General features: G+C 26.8%; 2 protein-coding genes across 10 annotated transcripts; one reads left to right on the top strand and one right to left on the bottom strand.

Annotated features, from left to right (window-relative positions):
* Positions 1-151: 151 nt before the first annotated feature.
* Positions 152-11,238, top strand: LOC122855992 (tolloid-like protein 1). Of its 9 annotated transcripts, none has more exons than XR_006374106.1 (17): positions 152-2,444; positions 3,543-3,603; positions 3,668-3,775; positions 4,003-4,122; positions 4,264-4,441; positions 4,700-4,726; positions 5,097-5,308; positions 5,374-5,581; positions 5,649-5,857; positions 5,930-6,161; positions 6,247-6,438; positions 6,518-6,763; positions 6,836-7,056; positions 7,126-7,308; positions 7,423-7,740; positions 8,438-8,615; positions 8,993-9,109. XR_006374106.1 is itself a non-coding variant. In XM_044157723.1 (17 exons), the coding sequence occupies exons 4-17, from the start codon at positions 3,676-3,678 to the stop codon at positions 9,454-9,456; spliced, it is 2,910 nt and encodes a 969-aa protein (XP_044013658.1). In that variant the 5' UTR covers positions 152-2,206; positions 2,322-2,444; positions 3,543-3,603; positions 3,668-3,675; the 3' UTR covers positions 9,457-11,101. The 9 variants fall into 9 exon arrangements, 7 of the variants coding, with proteins under 7 accessions (XP_044013658.1, XP_044013657.1, XP_044013656.1 ...); XM_044157723.1 differs by lacking the exon at positions 8,438-8,615 and having other exon boundaries at positions 152-2,206; positions 2,322-2,444; positions 8,993-11,101; XM_044157722.1 differs by lacking the exon at positions 8,438-8,615 and having other exon boundaries at positions 152-2,202; positions 2,322-2,444; positions 8,993-11,101.
* Positions 11,239-11,855: 617 nt separating this feature from the next.
* Positions 11,856-13,823, bottom strand: LOC122854105. Its single transcript, XM_044154517.1, has 4 exons — positions 13,557-13,823; positions 13,140-13,263; positions 12,592-13,070; positions 11,856-12,497 (listed from the first exon to the last, which is right to left on the bottom strand). Exons 1-4 carry the CDS (start codon positions 13,821-13,823, stop codon positions 11,868-11,870), a joined length of 1,500 nt encoding a protein of 499 aa, XP_044010452.1. The 3' UTR covers positions 11,856-11,867.
* Between the last annotated feature and the right edge of the window lie 4,680 nt (positions 13,824-18,503).

Genomic DNA, 18,503 nt, shown 5'->3' on the forward strand with positions numbered 1-18,503 from the left:
TTGTTAATAATAATAATAATAATACCGAGTGGGTTTTTGTGACATGATGATTTGTAATTTCCGTATTGAAAAAAAACAATAATATATTACTACAAGGATTATTAAAAAAATAAAATAAAATAAAATTAAGGCTGCTGCAAAAAGAAAAAAAAAGAAATTCATGTAAAAGATAAAAAAAATGTTTCAAAATGTTTTGCATTAAAAATGCACTAAAAAAAGTAATGATAATTTGGCTTGCGGAATGGTGGTACGAGTGGTGATGAAGCTGAAGCTGTTGACGAGACTTTAGACTGATCTAGGTACTTTGACCCTTGGCCAAATTAATTGTATAATCAATCATCCACATGAAAAAAATCATCATTTTATTTTAAATATATATTTTATAAATAAATATTTACAAGAAAATTCATCTACTTTTTTTTTTTGGTTTTTTTTCTATACATAATTATTTGTGTGTAATTAAAATAAAATCTGTGGAGTGATTGATTATATAGAAAAAAAAATGAAATTAAATTGACAAGGGTCGCATTTAGAATAATGCACTTATTTTTTTGTGCAAGCCTCGATTCATCCACCCTTTTACATTTTTAACCCTTTTATTTATTTTTCTTTTTTTCTTCAAGCCATGACCTTGTTTTCACAAAGACAATGATATAAACGTTCCTTTCTTTATCTTTTTCTTTATCTTTTTTTTTTATCTCACCCTATTCTTTTTATTATTATTATTACTACTAATTGAGCCACTAGTTTTTTTTGTTTTTTATTTAAATGACACTCGAGAGAGTGATCAAGTGGCTCTTTCATTGATTTACAATTATTATCTCGTTTTTTTGTTTTTTTTATATATATTTTTTAAAATATAAGATAATAATAATAATAAATGTCTTTGGGCTGAGACAATTATTGTGACACGTTATGTCTCTCAGCCAAGTACGACGAGTTAGTGATGATGATGATGATGATTTTTTTTTTTTTTTTGAATAATTAAAATTTTAAAAAAGCAAAGTTAATGAGCAAGTTTTTTTTATTTTTGAAAAATTTTATATTATGTTTCTGCAAATGTGCAGCATTTTTTGGATAATTAAAAAAAATTTAAGAATCAGTTTTTAAATAAATCCATAAATCATCAACAACATCACCGCACTTATATATATTTTTTTATTTAAAAATACAAAAGAAACAAAAAAAATAATAAAAAAATAAACTTCAGTGTGAGTGTAGAAAATAAATACAAACAAACAAACAAACAAATCATACCATATAATAATAATAGAAATAATCCATAGTATTTATTTAAATGAAAATAAACTGCAAAACCGAATTGATTATTTAAATAAAAAAAAAAAATAAATAAACAACGATGTGTCTCCCCTTTTACCGCATCGTCTTATATTTTAATCAAATTATATATATATTTTCTTTTTTCATAATAATTTGTTAAATTTGTCCCGGGCTAAAGATTTTGGTTGAAAAAAAAAAAAAAAAATATTAAATATAAATAATTATATAATAAAAATAAAAAGTGTCAAATAATTTTTATGTATGAACCAGATGTATTCGAAAACCAGATGTCTCAATAAACAATTGTATGTGAATTACCTTTTTAATTGAAATTGAATATACATTTATTTTTCATGAAAAGTTTATAATTATTATTTGTACATGTATACCTAAGAATAATAAATTAAATAAACTAAATAAACCAAGAGTCCAAGACAAGATAAATAGGAAGAATTTCAAGCAAAAACCTTGACCAACATAATGTATATTTTTTATCTTTGCTCTAGTTATTATAATTATTATTTAATTTCAAGTATCAACAGCTCTTAAAATTTAAGAATTTGCAGCTAATAAACAATATTGATTGAAATAATAATCAAAAAAATATATTGCCTGATATTATATTATTTAAAAAAATAAATAAATAAAAATTTCTATTGCATAACAGCTTGTGTAATACAAGGGTGGGTGGATGGGTGGCTGCTGTGTGCTTTGAGGGGGATGAAAAATAAATATAATATACACTTTGTTGCGTGCGCCGTTCGCGCATCTAAATGTGATGGTGGTGATGGTGATGATGATGATGAAGGCAGAGCAAAAGCAGAGTGCCAAGCAGACTCACTTTGTAGATAGATCATATATACTAAAAAAAACTGCCAAGATTAACTTTGCGTTGAAATATTTGTTTGTTTCATCATAAGGGTGTGTGCGTGTGTGTTTGTGAAATTTATTATTTGTTTATTTAAAAAACAAAAATAAAAATAGTATACATATATTCAAGTATGTTTATTATAATTAATATATATTGTTGTAAATTTCAGTGATAAGTGAATGAAATTTGAGAAAGTTTTTTAGGAAATAATAGTTATCAATCAAGAAAATTTATTTTTTTTATTTTCATTATTTTTTTATATATATATAATGACTGATGGAAAATTATAACGGTAAGTTGTTTTTAAATTACACTTTATCCCTTTACCCACACGTGACATTTCATTAGCTTTGTTAGTGATTGAAGATTACAAACAATGAGTCATAAAACTATTGACTAATTTATATAGATAAATTTCTATGTTTTTTTTTTCTTTCTTTTTCTTTATTATGATTATTATTGAAGCGCATGGGCGCGGTTCAAATAATTCTACATCTATCTATCCACCCTTATATGTATCAGCAGATTCACATACTTGAATTTGTCTATTTGCATTGTCTCAATTCATTTATTATTCTGAATTTTATTAAAAGCATTAGTATGGGGATGCATCCTCATACTAAAAATACTAAAAATACTAAAAATAATATTTTTTGTATGCTTGAAATATTGTCAAGGGTAGCTTTTTTTAAGTAGAACAATTCCCTATGGAATCGGCCATGTTTTCATTGGACTAAATAGCAGCATTTGATCTCCCTCGATGAAATATTATTTTCTCAATATTTTTTGGTCTAGATTTTACTGTATTATTATTATTGTTTTATATTAAACGTTGAGGGTGAATAGGGGGTTAAGCAGCCTACAGTCATCAACCCTCACATCGAAGCTTTAGCTTCTGTTTAATCGATCAACTACATTCCACAAATTGCTATGTTGAAATATATTTTTTTTTATTTTTTTTTTCTAATTTCTATTTAACGCTTGAGGTAAAACGAAACAAAAAAAAAAAGATAAAATCACGTTGCAAGTTAATACCTATATGTATATATTTTAAATATATTTTTTTATTATTTTCTGGCACGACAATCAAGGGCGTGGCTAAGTGGCTCTTATCTTGTTGGTTTCTGGCATATTTCTTTGATCTTTATCTCGTCATCAAAACAATCAACAATGTAAATATTTTTTTATTTAAATAAAAAATTACGTGAATTTGATTTTAACATGTACAAAGTTGAAGCAATTATATACACATGTGCGTACAACCATCAGCCAATCAAGGGTGTGGTGTAAATTAATTGTCTCAAGTTGTGATCTGTAAATGACCCATCAGTTATAGATGTTTAAATAAATTTCCCAATATATGTATATATATTTATATTGAATTTTACAGATGATCTCTCGGATCAATTTGACTCTTATTTTTTGGACTTGGAATAGACACTGACGATATGGTAATAACTAATCATTTAAAAAATAAATAATGTATTTTTATAATGCCAATTGATTATTTTTAAGGACACAATATGGCTTCGGTACTGCGGCATGCCTCTGGGAGTTGTTGTTTCGTCTCACCTGCCATTATTATCATCATCTTTCTGTTACTTTGTTCACGCTCAATCACAGGTCAGTAAAATATGATATATTAATTTGAATAATTGTATATAGTATAGTAGTAATAATAATTTAAAATAAATGTATATACAATAAAAATAAATAAAAATAATTGGTGCGGTGTGTTCCCGGTGGCGGTGGACAATAATTATCTCTGGATGTTCTTCTATATCTATCTACTAATATAAATACACGAACAACAACAACAACAACAACATCATCAACAACAACAACAACAGGCCGTGAGGTAATTGATGCGCCACTGCCACAGCAAAATTTTGTACCATCCTTATCGCCTCCACCACAACTACAACCACCACCACCACCACCGGGACCTATCACCACTGCCAAATCTCCAAGTATGTTTTAATTCTTATATTATTTATGTCATTAGTAATCATTAGCAAATGGTTCATCAAATTTTAATCTTGATGTATTTTTTTTGTAATTATTTAATGAGGAATTTTTTTGAAATAAAAAAAATTATTATATCAATGCAGGATGTGATCAGACATTTGTCAGTGTACACGGTGGTCCACAAAATGGAACATTTAATGCTCCAATTTTGATAAATGCCAAGGGAGAATCACAGCAATGTGTTTACACATTTCTTGCAGCATCAAATCAACGAGTGGAAATTATTTTTACAACATTTGGCCTTCGTGGCACACCACCAGAGTTAGTTTACTCACTTATTTATTTATTTATTTATTTACTAATGCTTTACAATGTTGCATGAAATTGAAATAATTATTATTGTTGCGCGAATGTCATATGTCATATCATATGCGCCTGTAGAAATTATCTTATTGAAATTATATGTAAAATTTAAAAAAATATCATGTTATACATTACTGAAAAAAAGAAAGCAAAGTTGGGTAAATACGTGGTGTGGTAATATGTGTGGTTTGTGTTTGCCGCTTGGGATTATCACAGTGGATCTGCTGTTGGGGAATTACCTGGGTGAGTAATAAATACTGGGTGATTATAATCTTGTCCCTTTTTTCCAATCAAACTTGATAAATTAACATTTTTACACTCGTATATTACTCATCAAATATATTATTATTTTAAAAGCTAACATTTTTACCACCAATAATATTTAACATTCAAAAAAAAAAAAAAGAAAAAAAAAACGTACGTCAATGTTGTTTTTTTATGTATGTTTGTTTATGCATGGCTCGCGGATACAAAAAACAAATAAATATATTAGATTTCATAATTCATAAATTCAACAACAATCATTCAACATGCACAACATTTTGCACGAATTATTACCATTAACATTTATAATAATATGATAAAAATTAATAATAATAAATTAAATTAAAAGATGTGTTCACGAGTATATGGATATATATACTCAAATACGATCAGAAAATGCAACAAAGCTCATTGAATCACCATTTGGTGGTCGTTATTGCGGACCCATACCACCAAGAAAACGTATATCATTTTTTCAAGGCATTGCATTGAGTTTTTTTACTGATAAAAATACAACTGGAGAAAATTTATTTAGTGGAAAATATGCATTCATAAATGCCTGTAAGTTATTTAAATATAATAATGATAATTTTCAAAAAATAAATATTTGCTATTTTATATTTTAGCTGAATTTGAAGTTGGTACACCAGCACCAAATGCACCATGTTCATTTATGATAAATTCAACTTTAAAACGTACTGGAAATATTTTAACACCAACTTATCCAGGAACTTATCCAAAAAATCTTGTATGTACTTATAAATTTTATGGAGAACCACGACAGCGAGTTAGAATTGAATTTCGTGATTTTGATCTTTTTTTTGGTGGTCCACAGTAAGTTGATAATTTATTAAAATAAAATTAATTATTTGTTTATTTACTTTTTTTTTTTTTCTTTTAGCTGTCCATTTGATTATGTTAAAGTTCTGGATGGACTTGATGAAAAATCACCAGTTATTGGTACTTATTGCGGACAACAAAGAAATCTCGTTTTATATTCTTCACAATCAAATCTTACTGTGCTATTTGTGACACTAAAACGTTCAGCAAATACACAAAATCGTGGTTTCAAAGGAATATTTGAATTTTCAGAAAGCTTTGTTCAACTGGGTAATTATTATTACTATCATTAATAAATAGTAGTTTTATATTTTAACAAGTATTTATATTATTTTTAAATAGATTTCATCAATAAATCTGGAGGTACACATATTAGAGGATCAGAATGTGATCAAAAAATATTAAGTCAAAAAGAATCATGGGGTCATGTTGTCAGTCCAAATTATCCTTATCCTTATATACCAAAAGTTGTTTGTCGTTATTTTATTTATGGTATGCAAGATTCACAAAATCTCGAACGTGTTAAACTTGAATTTTCAGCATTTGAAATATCAAAAATTGAAGGAAAAGGAGAGTAAGTTGAATAAATATTCCATTTACATTTAATTATATTTTATATTTTTTAATTTAATTTCTTGTCTTGTCTTCTTTTCTTTTAGAAGTTCATCATGCACAGATGGATATTTAAAAATATATTTAAAAGGCCAAGAAGCAACTGATTCTTATGATAAATTTGATTATGAAATGTGTGGCAATGAAAGTAATCCAAGTCACGTTATGAGTGATGGACCACGTCTTGTTATGGTATTTAGCAGTGGTGAGCTCAAACAAGGCAAAGGTTTCAAAGCAAAGTAATTATTTTTATTTTTCAATTGAATCTCTTTCTCTCTCAACAATTTAAATAATAAATATTATGATTAATTATTAAAGGTATACATTTGAGACTGAATACATGATACCTGGTACTGCATCACCAGATGGTACTTGTACATTTACCTATCGTAGTTCATCAAAAAAAAAAGGTGATTTTAATTCACCAAGATATCCAAGCAATTATCCAAGTGATACTAATTGTACATACTTATTTTTATCAACACCAAATGAACAAGTAACCATTGTCTTTGATCATTTTAAAGTTAGAACAAGAAATACAAATATAACAAGTGGTCATTATGGGTAAGTTGGTCATTCATTTAAAAATTATAATAATCAATTTATAATACCATATAATATCAATTATATTTATAGATCAGAATTGTGTCAAGATGATTGGCTTGAAATATACAACATGTATCATGATGGTACAGAAACATTGATTGGTCGTTATTGTTCAATGACTGCACCTGGACCAGTTGAATCAAATCTTGGTGCACTTGGTCTTAAAGTTATTCTTCACTCAGATTTACAACATGTTTACAGTGGCTTCAAGGCACACTATACATTTGATGTTGCTAAATCAATATTTGGAGGTATATCTAATTATTATTTATTTTATTTGCTTGTATTTTATTTATTAATACATTTATTTATTTAAATAGATTGTGGTACAAACATCAGTAGTCTTGATTATGGTGTTATAACAAGTCCAAATTTTCCAAATAAATATCCTGGTCCACCAAAACATATGGCAAGTAAAACATGCAATTGGTTCATCAGTGTTCGTCCAAACCACAAAATATTATTAAACTTTGAAATGTTTTCCGTTGAAGGAGAACAATCTGGTAAATTGAAAAAAAAATATTAAATTGCTTTTACTATTTCAATTGAATTTTACCAACAACTTTGACATGTTAATTAACTTTTTTAATTGGTTTTTTTAAATTTTCCATTGAAAGCAAGAGGTTGTCCAGCAGCTGTATTACGAATGTGGATTAGTCCAACATCAGATCCAATTGAACTATGTGGTGCAAAAGCACCAGAAATAAGCTGGAGTCATTTATCTGATGATAATAATATGCGATTAAGTTTTATATCATCCGACAAGGCTGTTGGTCAACTTGGTTTTCGTGCTGTTTGGACTGAGGTATCAATGACAAATGAATGTGAACCAGATGAATATCATTGTGATAATAGTCGTTATTGCATAAGTGCCAATCTTAGATGCAATAAAATTGACAATTGTGGACCTGAGGATCTTTCCGATGAAGAAAATTGTGAGTCAACATTGTGATATAATTTAAATATATAATAATTAATAATATATTGTCATGTATAACAACAATAATAATTAACAATAATAATTTATACTATACCTATTGTTGTATATGTATATATATACACACTATTATAAATATTTTTTAGTTTTTTTCTCTCTAATTAATTAAATCACCGGTGTCTTTTCTATAATTCTTTGTTAATGATTTTTCAAGTATTTCCATTCACTCTTCTATTTCTCACAACTATATAGACTGTATAATTTTTATGTGTCATGATATATCATATAATAATAATAATAATAATAATAACAATAATAATATTAGTGCAAGTCATATTTTCAAAAAAAAAAAAAAAAAAATGTCTAGCATGCCGAGTAATAATCTTGTGAATGCAAAAACATGACTCGTCTGGTATTTTTTATGTTTAAATCCTGAGACTTGCCAAAATCAATAAACATTATTATTATCATCATCATTATTTTGTTTGCACTTGAATAAAAAATACTGCACGAAGCATGTTTTGCAATAAATAAATAAACAATCAATAATAATAATAATTATAAATTTTCGTCAAATAAAACATGAAGAAATAAATAAATGGGAATAAATGAATAAATAAATAAATAGATAGATGGATAGATGAATAGATGGATAGGTGGCTGGGGCTATGAACGATAAATAAAATGTCTCACAGGTACAGCATCAGCTACGCGATTGGCACTGGCTGGACAATATGAAATGCTTCTTCTTCTTCTTCTTCCTCTTCTTGTCTATGCTCTGTGCTTTGTGTTCATGAACAACTGAGATCTTTCTACGCCTTTCAACAGACTCTCAACAACACCTTTAATCATGAATGAATCTTCTTTAATCACGTGAGTCTACTCACACATCGATTAAAAAAATATTTAAATGACAAAAATAAATCATACAACAAAATATGATGTAATAAATAAGAAATAATGAATTGTCGTCGATAGTAAGACATGTGACGATAGTAGGGCAATTTAAAAAATACAATTACTCTATATACAACAGCACGAAAAACCCTATTTATATTATAATTTATATTATATATTATTGAATGAAGCTTGGTTTTATTTTATTATAAAAATTGCATGCTAAATAAATGTTAATGATTTATATTTTAATTTTTATGCACATATTTTATTTGGAAATTAAATTTAAAATACCTTTATCAAGCTGTAATAATTTGAAATGTTGCTTTTTTTTTTGTTTTTGTTTTTCATAGGTGTAATTGTGGTACAATCACAAAGTTATGCTGTACCAGCAGCTTGTGCTGCAGCAGCAGTTACAATTGCATTGGCATTATGTATGCTGTGTCATAGAAAGCTCAAAAGACGTGCCCAGGAAGTACACATTGATGATTTACAACAACAAGTTGAAGATGTACGTTATTGTTATCATCATCATCACAGTTTATTGCAACATGCAACAGATATACACTCGACTTATGCTGCTCATCATGCTCATACACACAATTACAACAATGATATTAATCAACAACATCAACAGCAACAGCAACAAGAACATCAACATCAACATCAACATCATCATCATCAGCATCAACACCAACATCAACATGTATTTAATTTGGAAGAAGCAAATCAACCAAGTCCACCAAGTGATGATGATGATAGTGACGTTGATGAACATGTTTGTGCTGAAGAAACAAGTAGTCCAGAGACACCGTGACCAATTTATCATTTGGTAATTATTATTATTGATAAATCAATTGAATATTTTATTAATTTTATAATGTCATGTGGATTGGCTAAATCATATCATTCCAAATGACATTTTTCTATCAAAAACAAAGAAGTAAAATAAATTTTAATGCCAAGAGTTAATAATTTATTATAATAATTATTATTGTTGTTGTTATTGTTGTTATCGAATAAAAGGTCAAAGTTAAAAATAAAAAAAGAAATGTTTTTTCTTTAAAGAAATATCAAGTATATCAAAGCCAATCCACATAATAATTAATAACAAATTCAATTGCCAAGCTAGCAATAAACTTGATAATCAATTGTGTGTAAATCCTGGCACTCAAATTATTATTATTATAAATTAATAATTTAATTATACATATATAGGTATATACAAACGGAATAGAAAAATAAATAAAATAATTGAATGAATGTTAATGAATGATGCGGAATTATCAGCTTGATCACATTTTTTTGATATACTTAATGCTATATAATTTTTTAAATTGATTTAAAAAAAATAAAAAGTAGGCTGGTACCTACTTGTGCTTGTATTGATCATTTTTTATAAATAATAAAACGCGTGCATTCAATCTTTTTTATATTTAATAAATAAATAAAATTAATAAATTAATAAATAATAGGAATAATAAACGCGATGTATATTTTCCCCTAGCAACAATAAATATTATTATTAATTTTTATTTTTGTTGATGACACGTTGCTTTTCACACCGACGATATTAATAGTTAATAAAAAAAATATACGTCATTTCCGCATCAAATTTTCGTTGAATGAATGAATATTTATAAAAATAATAAAAATACGTGTTTAGAATTATAGATATATATATTATTAACATGTTGGTCTAAATTTTAAAAAATCATGTAATTATTCCAAATTAAATTAGATAACATTGAAAAAAAAAAAATAGGTATACAGGGTCCATTTCGAGGGCCTGGCCAGTCATTTTAATTAGCCAATAATTATTCATCGCATGATTCATGGCATTTTAAACATTTCATATTTTATAAAGATAAAAGCAAAATAAAAATTTATATTGCTAATTTGCTATTAACGATCCATTTGTTTTGTTTTTTTTTTTTTTTTTTTTCATAAATAAATTTTCAAAATTCTAAATGAAAATGAAAAAAAAAAAAGAAAAATACTTATTGCTAGTTGATTGATTGATGATTAAAAAAATTAAAAAAATACCAATTGTAATAGATTTAATTAATAATAATAATAATAATAAATAACATTAATCGCTGCCATTGGAGCTATACCAAAGTATATTCTAAACTATAATTAATAATAATGATATATATGAAAATATTTAATTGATGCACTGGCTAGATAATTAAATATTAATTAAATAATATTGATATAATGATTGTTGAAAAGTAATTAATTGTGTAATGATGAGGGAGCAAATAAAAAAAAAAATATTAACAGGTGGTGAAATTATAAAAATTATAATTTGAATACAAAATAAAAATAAATAAAATAAAAAAACACTTGCTCATCGCATTGAATATTTTTTCTTATGCGCGAATTTTCACGTTTTATAGTACTTAAAATAATATTAAATTATAAAAAAAGTAAAAAATTGTAAGGAAAAATAATTTTAAAAAAATTCAAAAACATATGCAAGGAAATTATAGAATTTCAAATAATAATTTACAGATATTATTATTTAATGAATATGTAATGCACCATCTGCAAAAATAAATAATTCAATAAATTAATTAATAATAATAAAGAAAAATTTTTTGTTTCAATTTTTTATGTTATTCTGAAAATAATAATTTAATTTATTTTTCATTTTTTTTTGAATAATTAACATTAATATATTATATGATAAAAATAAAAATAGAAATATAATATAATATAAATAAATAAATAAATAACATGTTTCCATGCGGTGCTTATTTGTGTTGTTAATTAAAAAAACATAATAAATAAATATACCTAATTATTATCATTGTATTTATAGAAAAAAATATAATAGACAAAAAAAATTATTTGTTGAAGGAAGAAAGTATATAACATAAATGCATTATTACATTGCGTGGTATATCATCAAGTATAAACTTGTAAATTCTAGGTGTTGGCACGAGCTAATTGATTCTATCTCTTTTAATCATTCCATCTTTTTTTATAGACCAGGTGTGAAAACACTATAATTATATGCAATTATTATTTTTTTTAAATTTATTAATTTATTTATAATATCTCGTCGTTGTTTTTATATTTAATTATTTTTTTTCAAACATTTTATCTCCTTAATTTATACCTATATTACGTTTGAAAACAGATTTCTTATATTTTAATTGATAAAAATTGGATACTATCTACTTGGGCAATTGAATCAAAATATACAATATTTTTTTGTCATTATTCTTTATTTTTAATAATATATATTTTAAAATACGGTGATCTATATCTTTTTACATGAAGTATTAATGAATGAATGGATATTTTTAAAAGTTGTTTTCGTTGACTTGATATTTTTGCTGCTTTTTTGACAAAATTAGCAGTCACACTTGTTGTGTAGTAAAGTAAAAGTTTCTCAATTTTTGGTGAATTTTCAACAAGTTTCGTGACTGAAACATCAGTAATTTTATTGCTTTGTGGCAAAGATAATTTTACTATATTTTTGAGCAATTTTATTGAAGAATCAGTGATGTTACTGTGACCGTTTAAATAAATAATTTGTAAATTATTCATCTTTGAAAGTGCTACTATACCGTCATCGGTTATCTGAGCACAATTAATAGTTAACATTTTTAATAGTTTGATGGTATTGGCAATAGTATACAAAGTATCATCTTTAATAAAGTAAGTTGTTAAATCTAATTTCCTGATATTTATAAACCAATGTCCCAGATAACGAGGTTTTTCAAGATATTGATTATGGTTTAAATAAAATGACATTTCATTATTTTTTAAATACTTGAATGAATTTTTGAAACCTCGTATACCAGAAACTTCAAAACGTTTCAGGGCTTTTAGTCGACGAATCACCTGAAAAAAGCAATTATAGATAAGTATGTTACAAAATAAAAAGAATACTTTTTTTTTTTTTTTTTTTTGTAATTGATAGAAAGTTACAACTTACATAACGAAGATTTTTTGGATAACCACAGCTTTCATCCAAGTGATTGACAAAATTTAGCAAATACAGTTCAGTCAATGTACCAGCAACGTTTTTCAATGAATTTATTAAAGTCTCAGGTATTATTTTATTTTGCATAGCTTCAAATATAATTGTCAAGGATTTTAGTTTAGATAAACGTGTAAATGCATTGGATAACATTGTATCGTCAGTATCGTAAAATCTCAATCGAAGTTTCTCGAGGTTTGGACAATAATCATTGATAATTGGCACTATGTTACAACAACCATAAGCTGTCAAGTCTAATGTTTTTAAATAACGACCACATTTATCAAGCAGTGACTTTAAAAAATTTAATTTTCCATCAACCGTTTCATATTTTTCTAAACAATATGGAAATTCATGATATCGCCAATAAGTTAATTCAAGTTTTGTGACATTAAACCAAGAATAATTAAGAGCTCTTTTCCATTTCGTGCATACTAAAAAAATAAATTAATATACCATAAATAAATAAATAAATAGTTTTTTATATGTTATAATTATCATACCCATTGCAATTTTTAGTCTTTCACATGCTGGCACATACATGAATATTTGAGCCAGGCAATCATCATTAACATAGTCAATTATTATATTTTTGGCATCATAATGATCATTATGCTGATGGTTTATCTAAAAAAAAATAAATAATATTTTGATAATTATAATAACAATAACGCAATATTTAATGTACGAGCATGTTTTGACTGCAATAAATTTATTTTTAGACAAACCTGATCACTATTTTCATTCAATGTCTCCATGATGCTTTCATGTTTTTTTATATTATTTAAATATTTTTTTTTTTTATCATCATCATTATCAATATTTTTTTCATTTTGTATGCTTAGCTTTAAGTTTTCAAGAAGCCTATCTTTTAATTCTTTTATTCTTCTTGAACGTTCAGTCTCAGCATCATTAACAACGTGGTCAATTGATGCTGGTGTTGAACCTTGAGCAATTACTGAACGAGGACGTAGTGGACTTGATTCTAATAGTATTGCATTTTTAATATTTTTTTTAATTTGTGTATTTTGCTTCATGCATTTAGCAATACCATTTCTACCTGTTATTCTTGATAGTAGTCTAAGTGATCTACGACTTCCTAAACATTCAATCTTATCATCATTAACAACATGGTCAATTGGTGCTGGTGTTGAACCTTGAGCAATTACTGAACGAGGACGTCCCATTATTTTACTTTGACGATGCCTAACTTTATATAGGAATTTTCTATTATCTAAAAAATAATTTTAGTATTAGTACATATACCTAAATAATTTATGTTGTCAAATTTAATACCTGTTTAATGGTTATGTTTATTAGCAGTTTGTAATTGATGAATAATTGTCTGTTATTTTTTCCAAATCACTTTTCAACAAACAAGAAAAATTAAATGTATTTTTAAAATAAACAAGAATTCTTTTTTAATACTTTAAGTTGTTTTTGATCACTTGAACTTTCAATTGGTATATCAATATCACTTTCTTAACATTTCCTAATAAACAATCATTTTTTAATATATATTATATATATACACAAAATTAACAACAAACTTTAAAAGATTATATTTACATTTAAAAAGTAAGTTGTTTATTATTGTTTAAAATTAAAAACTTTTAACTGATCTTTCACCGCAATTAAATAAATAAAAATATATGCTATCGATGGTTTTTTTTGTGTACACACGAGCTTATGATTTTTATAGCAGAGACAACTGTCAACATGCTGTCAAGGTCAACACATGGACCACATGGATCTGTTGTATAATAATGATAATAAAACTGGCGGGAGAGAGAGAGAGAATAAACAAAATAATCTGATTGGCTAGAGAATCAAGATGGCCACTCTTCATTTGAAATAATCCAATATTTTATTAGAGGGAATGGAAAAATTTTATCATTACTCTAATAAAAATGAGTCTAATGAATCTGATGGATCAGATGATGATGATAATGATGATACAGATGATAAAGATGAAGATAAGTCTGATGAATTAAATGCTATTGATAAAAAAGATTTAATTGAAAATAAACAACAATTAACACTTAAAAATAAAAAAGTTGATAGTAGACTTGACAATGGTACTAGAAAAAAACCTCAGATCTTGCTTCTGATTACGCTCGAGGGGAAAAACAATTATTTAGTGACAGTTCATCTGATGACGATGATGTCAAGGTAGCACATGATGATGATGATGATGATGATGAAGAGATTGAACATAAGTAAAGTAAATTGGATAAAGAAGCTGAAACAACTAAAACAATAACATCAAGATTAGCTGCTTGTAATATGGATTGAGACCAAATTAGAGCAGTTGATTCAAGATGTTAAAAGTTGAAATTCTTTTGATGATAAATACAAGTCCAATTATTATTTTTAATATTATATACCCATTGTTACTGTTGTCGTTGTTTTTATCAATGGATTTTCAAAGATTGTACACTTTGTTATTTAATTTGCTAAATTGGACAAACTTTTAACATTTTCTTCGATGATTTTAATACTTTCCCTGGTAGAAATATTTCTCCGACTTATCTCCAACTTTTTTCCAACTTTTTTCCACCATTTCTCCACTTTTTTATGAAAATGACCCATGGTTGGAGAAATGGCGGACAAATTTCTCCAACCAAAAATTTACTCCAACTTTTTTTCCAACTTTTTTCCAACCTTTCTTCAACCAAAAATTTACTCTAACTTTTTTCCAACTTTTCTCCAACCATGGGTCATTTTCGTAAAAAGGTGGAGAAAGTTGGAAAAAAGGCGGAGAAAATTGGAAAAAGTTGGAGAAATATTTCTCCGACTTATCTCCAACTTTTTTCCAACTTTTCTCCGCCATTTCTCCACTTTTTTATGAAAATGACCCATGGTTGGAGAAATGGCGGACAAATTTCTCCAACCAAAAATTTACTCCAACTTTTTTTCCAACTTTTTTCCAACCTTTCTTCAACCAAAAATTTACTCCAACTTTTTTCCAACTTCTTTCCAACTTTTCTCCAACCATGGGTCATTTTCGTAAAAAGGTGGAGAAAGTTGGAAAAAAGGTGGAGAAAATTGGAAAAAGTTGGAGAAATATTTCTACCAGGGATATTCCTTAAGCATTTTTAATTGCTTTGCAATATTATCTTGTATAACATTTGATAATGGCTGCGGATTTTCCATCGGAAGTGATAGGACACTGGCTTTCTTGATTGTATTGTTTATATAATGAAAATAAGATTTCTTTATTATTGCAACTTTTGCTTCAAGATTGTTTAATTCGTTTTTTATATAATCTTGCTTTATATTAAATTCACTTTGTGAAGATTCAATAATTGTATTTTATCTTTTTGAATCTTGATTAACATTATTATTTATCATCACCTCATTATTATTATTATTATCATGATCATCATCGTTAGTTCGCTCACTATCAAATATATTTATACCCATAGTTTGTGGTTCATCATGATCAATTGGAGTATCATCATTAACAACATCGTCAATTGGTGCTGGTGTTGAACGTTCTTCAAACTTTTTTAACATCCATGTTACCATCTTACGTATGTGAATATCATTTTCTGAATTACGATCTATACATCCAGTATCATCGTCAATTAGTGCTGGTGTTGAACGATGGGTTTTCCAAATTTGATGAATTTAAGAACTGATGAAAAAAATAAACAAAATATAAACAAATAAATAAAGAAGTAAAAAGAATGAACAAGATGATTTGGCTGATCCATCAAATTTCAGAAAAAAATTAATGAGTGATAATATTGGTCTTGTCGAGACACCAGCACCACCACAAGATTCAAATAAATTATCAACATATAAATCAGTCCAATCAAGACTGATTCTTTTAGAATATTATCATCAATTTGTTTATTTGATTTTAAATAAATACAAAATTTTTGGAAATTCTTTCTGATTCTCATATCTGACAATTTTTCAATGACAGTATCGCACATTTTTTCCATTTCATTTTGTAATGCTTCATCAGTAATTTTGATATCAACATAAGCTAAACATTTAATAAGAACTGTTACATAATTTTCACTGTATTAGAATAAAAATACGCGAGACTTGTCCGCCATTTGTCCGAGATTTGTCCGCGCTATTTCTCCAACCGGGTGAAAAAATAATTTTTTTGGTGAGAAATTTTTTCTAAAATTAACGACGAGGAGAAATTTTTCCGCCGTTTCTCCGAATCAACTTGGCTAAGGGAACGTTCGTAAATATTTCTCCGCAAAAAAACACACGCAGAGAAACATGTGAAAAAAAAAATTTTACCGCGGAGAAATTCTGCCGAAATCAACGACGAGCATGGGTCAATTTGGGAGAAATTCGGAGTAATCGCGGAGAAATTCAAAGTAACCGTGGAGAAATTCGAAGTAATCACGGAGAAATTCCGAAAAATTCAGAGAAATATTTTCACCAGGGATCACCATACATATTATGAAATTTTATCAACATATAAATCAGTTCAATCAGGACCAATTGCAATTGCTGAAAAAGATATAAGTAATATTGATTTAATTGTTCATTGGTTTGCAAACAGGTTTCTGAATTACTTGAACTCGTGTACGTTTTAAAACCCACTGTTTTACAATTGTTATTACAGATGAAATTATTATTAGCTTTAAACAACGCCATATTACCTGCAATTTAGTATACTTTTTGATGATGTTTTTATTTATTTATTCTTGCTGTTTAATTGCTCCATTTTATTTTATCAATGACAATTGTACCATGGTTATTTTGTTGTATTTTTTGGCATACTGATAACTCTTTCATCAACATATATTAATTTTTCAAATACCATTCGTTTTGTTAGATTTACACGGACGTTGTTTATCTCAAATGATGTATTTTGTTAATTTCTCCATTGTATCACAATCATTTATTTTTAATATTGTATCTTCTTTTTCCCAATCTTTTGAAGACTTTTCATTTTCATGAATACTTGATGATTGAGCGAATTTTTTTTCAATCTTATCAGTGAGTAACTCTGAATATTCTAATGTTATTGGTCTTTTTGGTTCACGTGGATCTCTTTCATCAATAATTCCTCCACTTTGAATACTTAATTCAGTTTCATTTAATGGTAAACTAGTTTTTCCAAACTCCAAATTAGCTTCTTCATTATTACTCAAATTTGAAGAAATATTTAATTCATTTTCTTGAAGTTTGTTCAACTTTGGTTGTAGCTCATCATTGGCTGGCCAATTTAATAGCTTGTCTAATGAATTTTCAGCCAAAGTATAATATCTGTTTTAAAAATAAAAATTTTCATAATATTATTAACATATAATGTTTATAATATACATGATGAAAATAAATATACTTACTCATCTGCAGGTAAACAGGTTTCTGAATCACTTGAACTTATGTATGTTTTAAAACCCACTGTTTTACAATTGTTATTACTGATGCAATTATTATTAGCTTTAAACAACGCCATATTATCTGCAATTTATGTAAACTTTTTGATGATGTTTTTATTTATTTATTCTTGCTGTTTAATTGCTCTATTTTGTTTTATCAATGACAATTGTACCAATTATCTATCATAAGACATGATCCTGGTGAAAATATTTCTCCGCGATTTCTCCTGAATTTCTCTGCGATTACTCCGAATTTCTCCCAAATTGACCCATGCGGAGAAATGAGTATCAAAATTTTTTTCCGAATTTTCTCCGAATCGACTTGGGTGGAGAAACGTTCGGAAATATTTTTTCATGATGAGAATACACGGAGAAACATGTGAAAAAAATAATTTTACCGCGGAGAAATTTTTTACGAATTTTCTCCGAATCGACTTGGGTGGAGAAACGTTCGGAAATATTTCTCCGCGATAAAAATACGCGGAGAAACGTGTGAAAAAAAAAAAT

Source organism: Aphidius gifuensis, linkage group LG4 (genome assembly GCF_014905175.1).
Source record: "Aphidius gifuensis isolate YNYX2018 linkage group LG4, ASM1490517v1, whole genome shotgun sequence".
NCBI classification, from domain to species: Eukaryota; Metazoa; Arthropoda; class Insecta; order Hymenoptera; family Braconidae; genus Aphidius; species Aphidius gifuensis.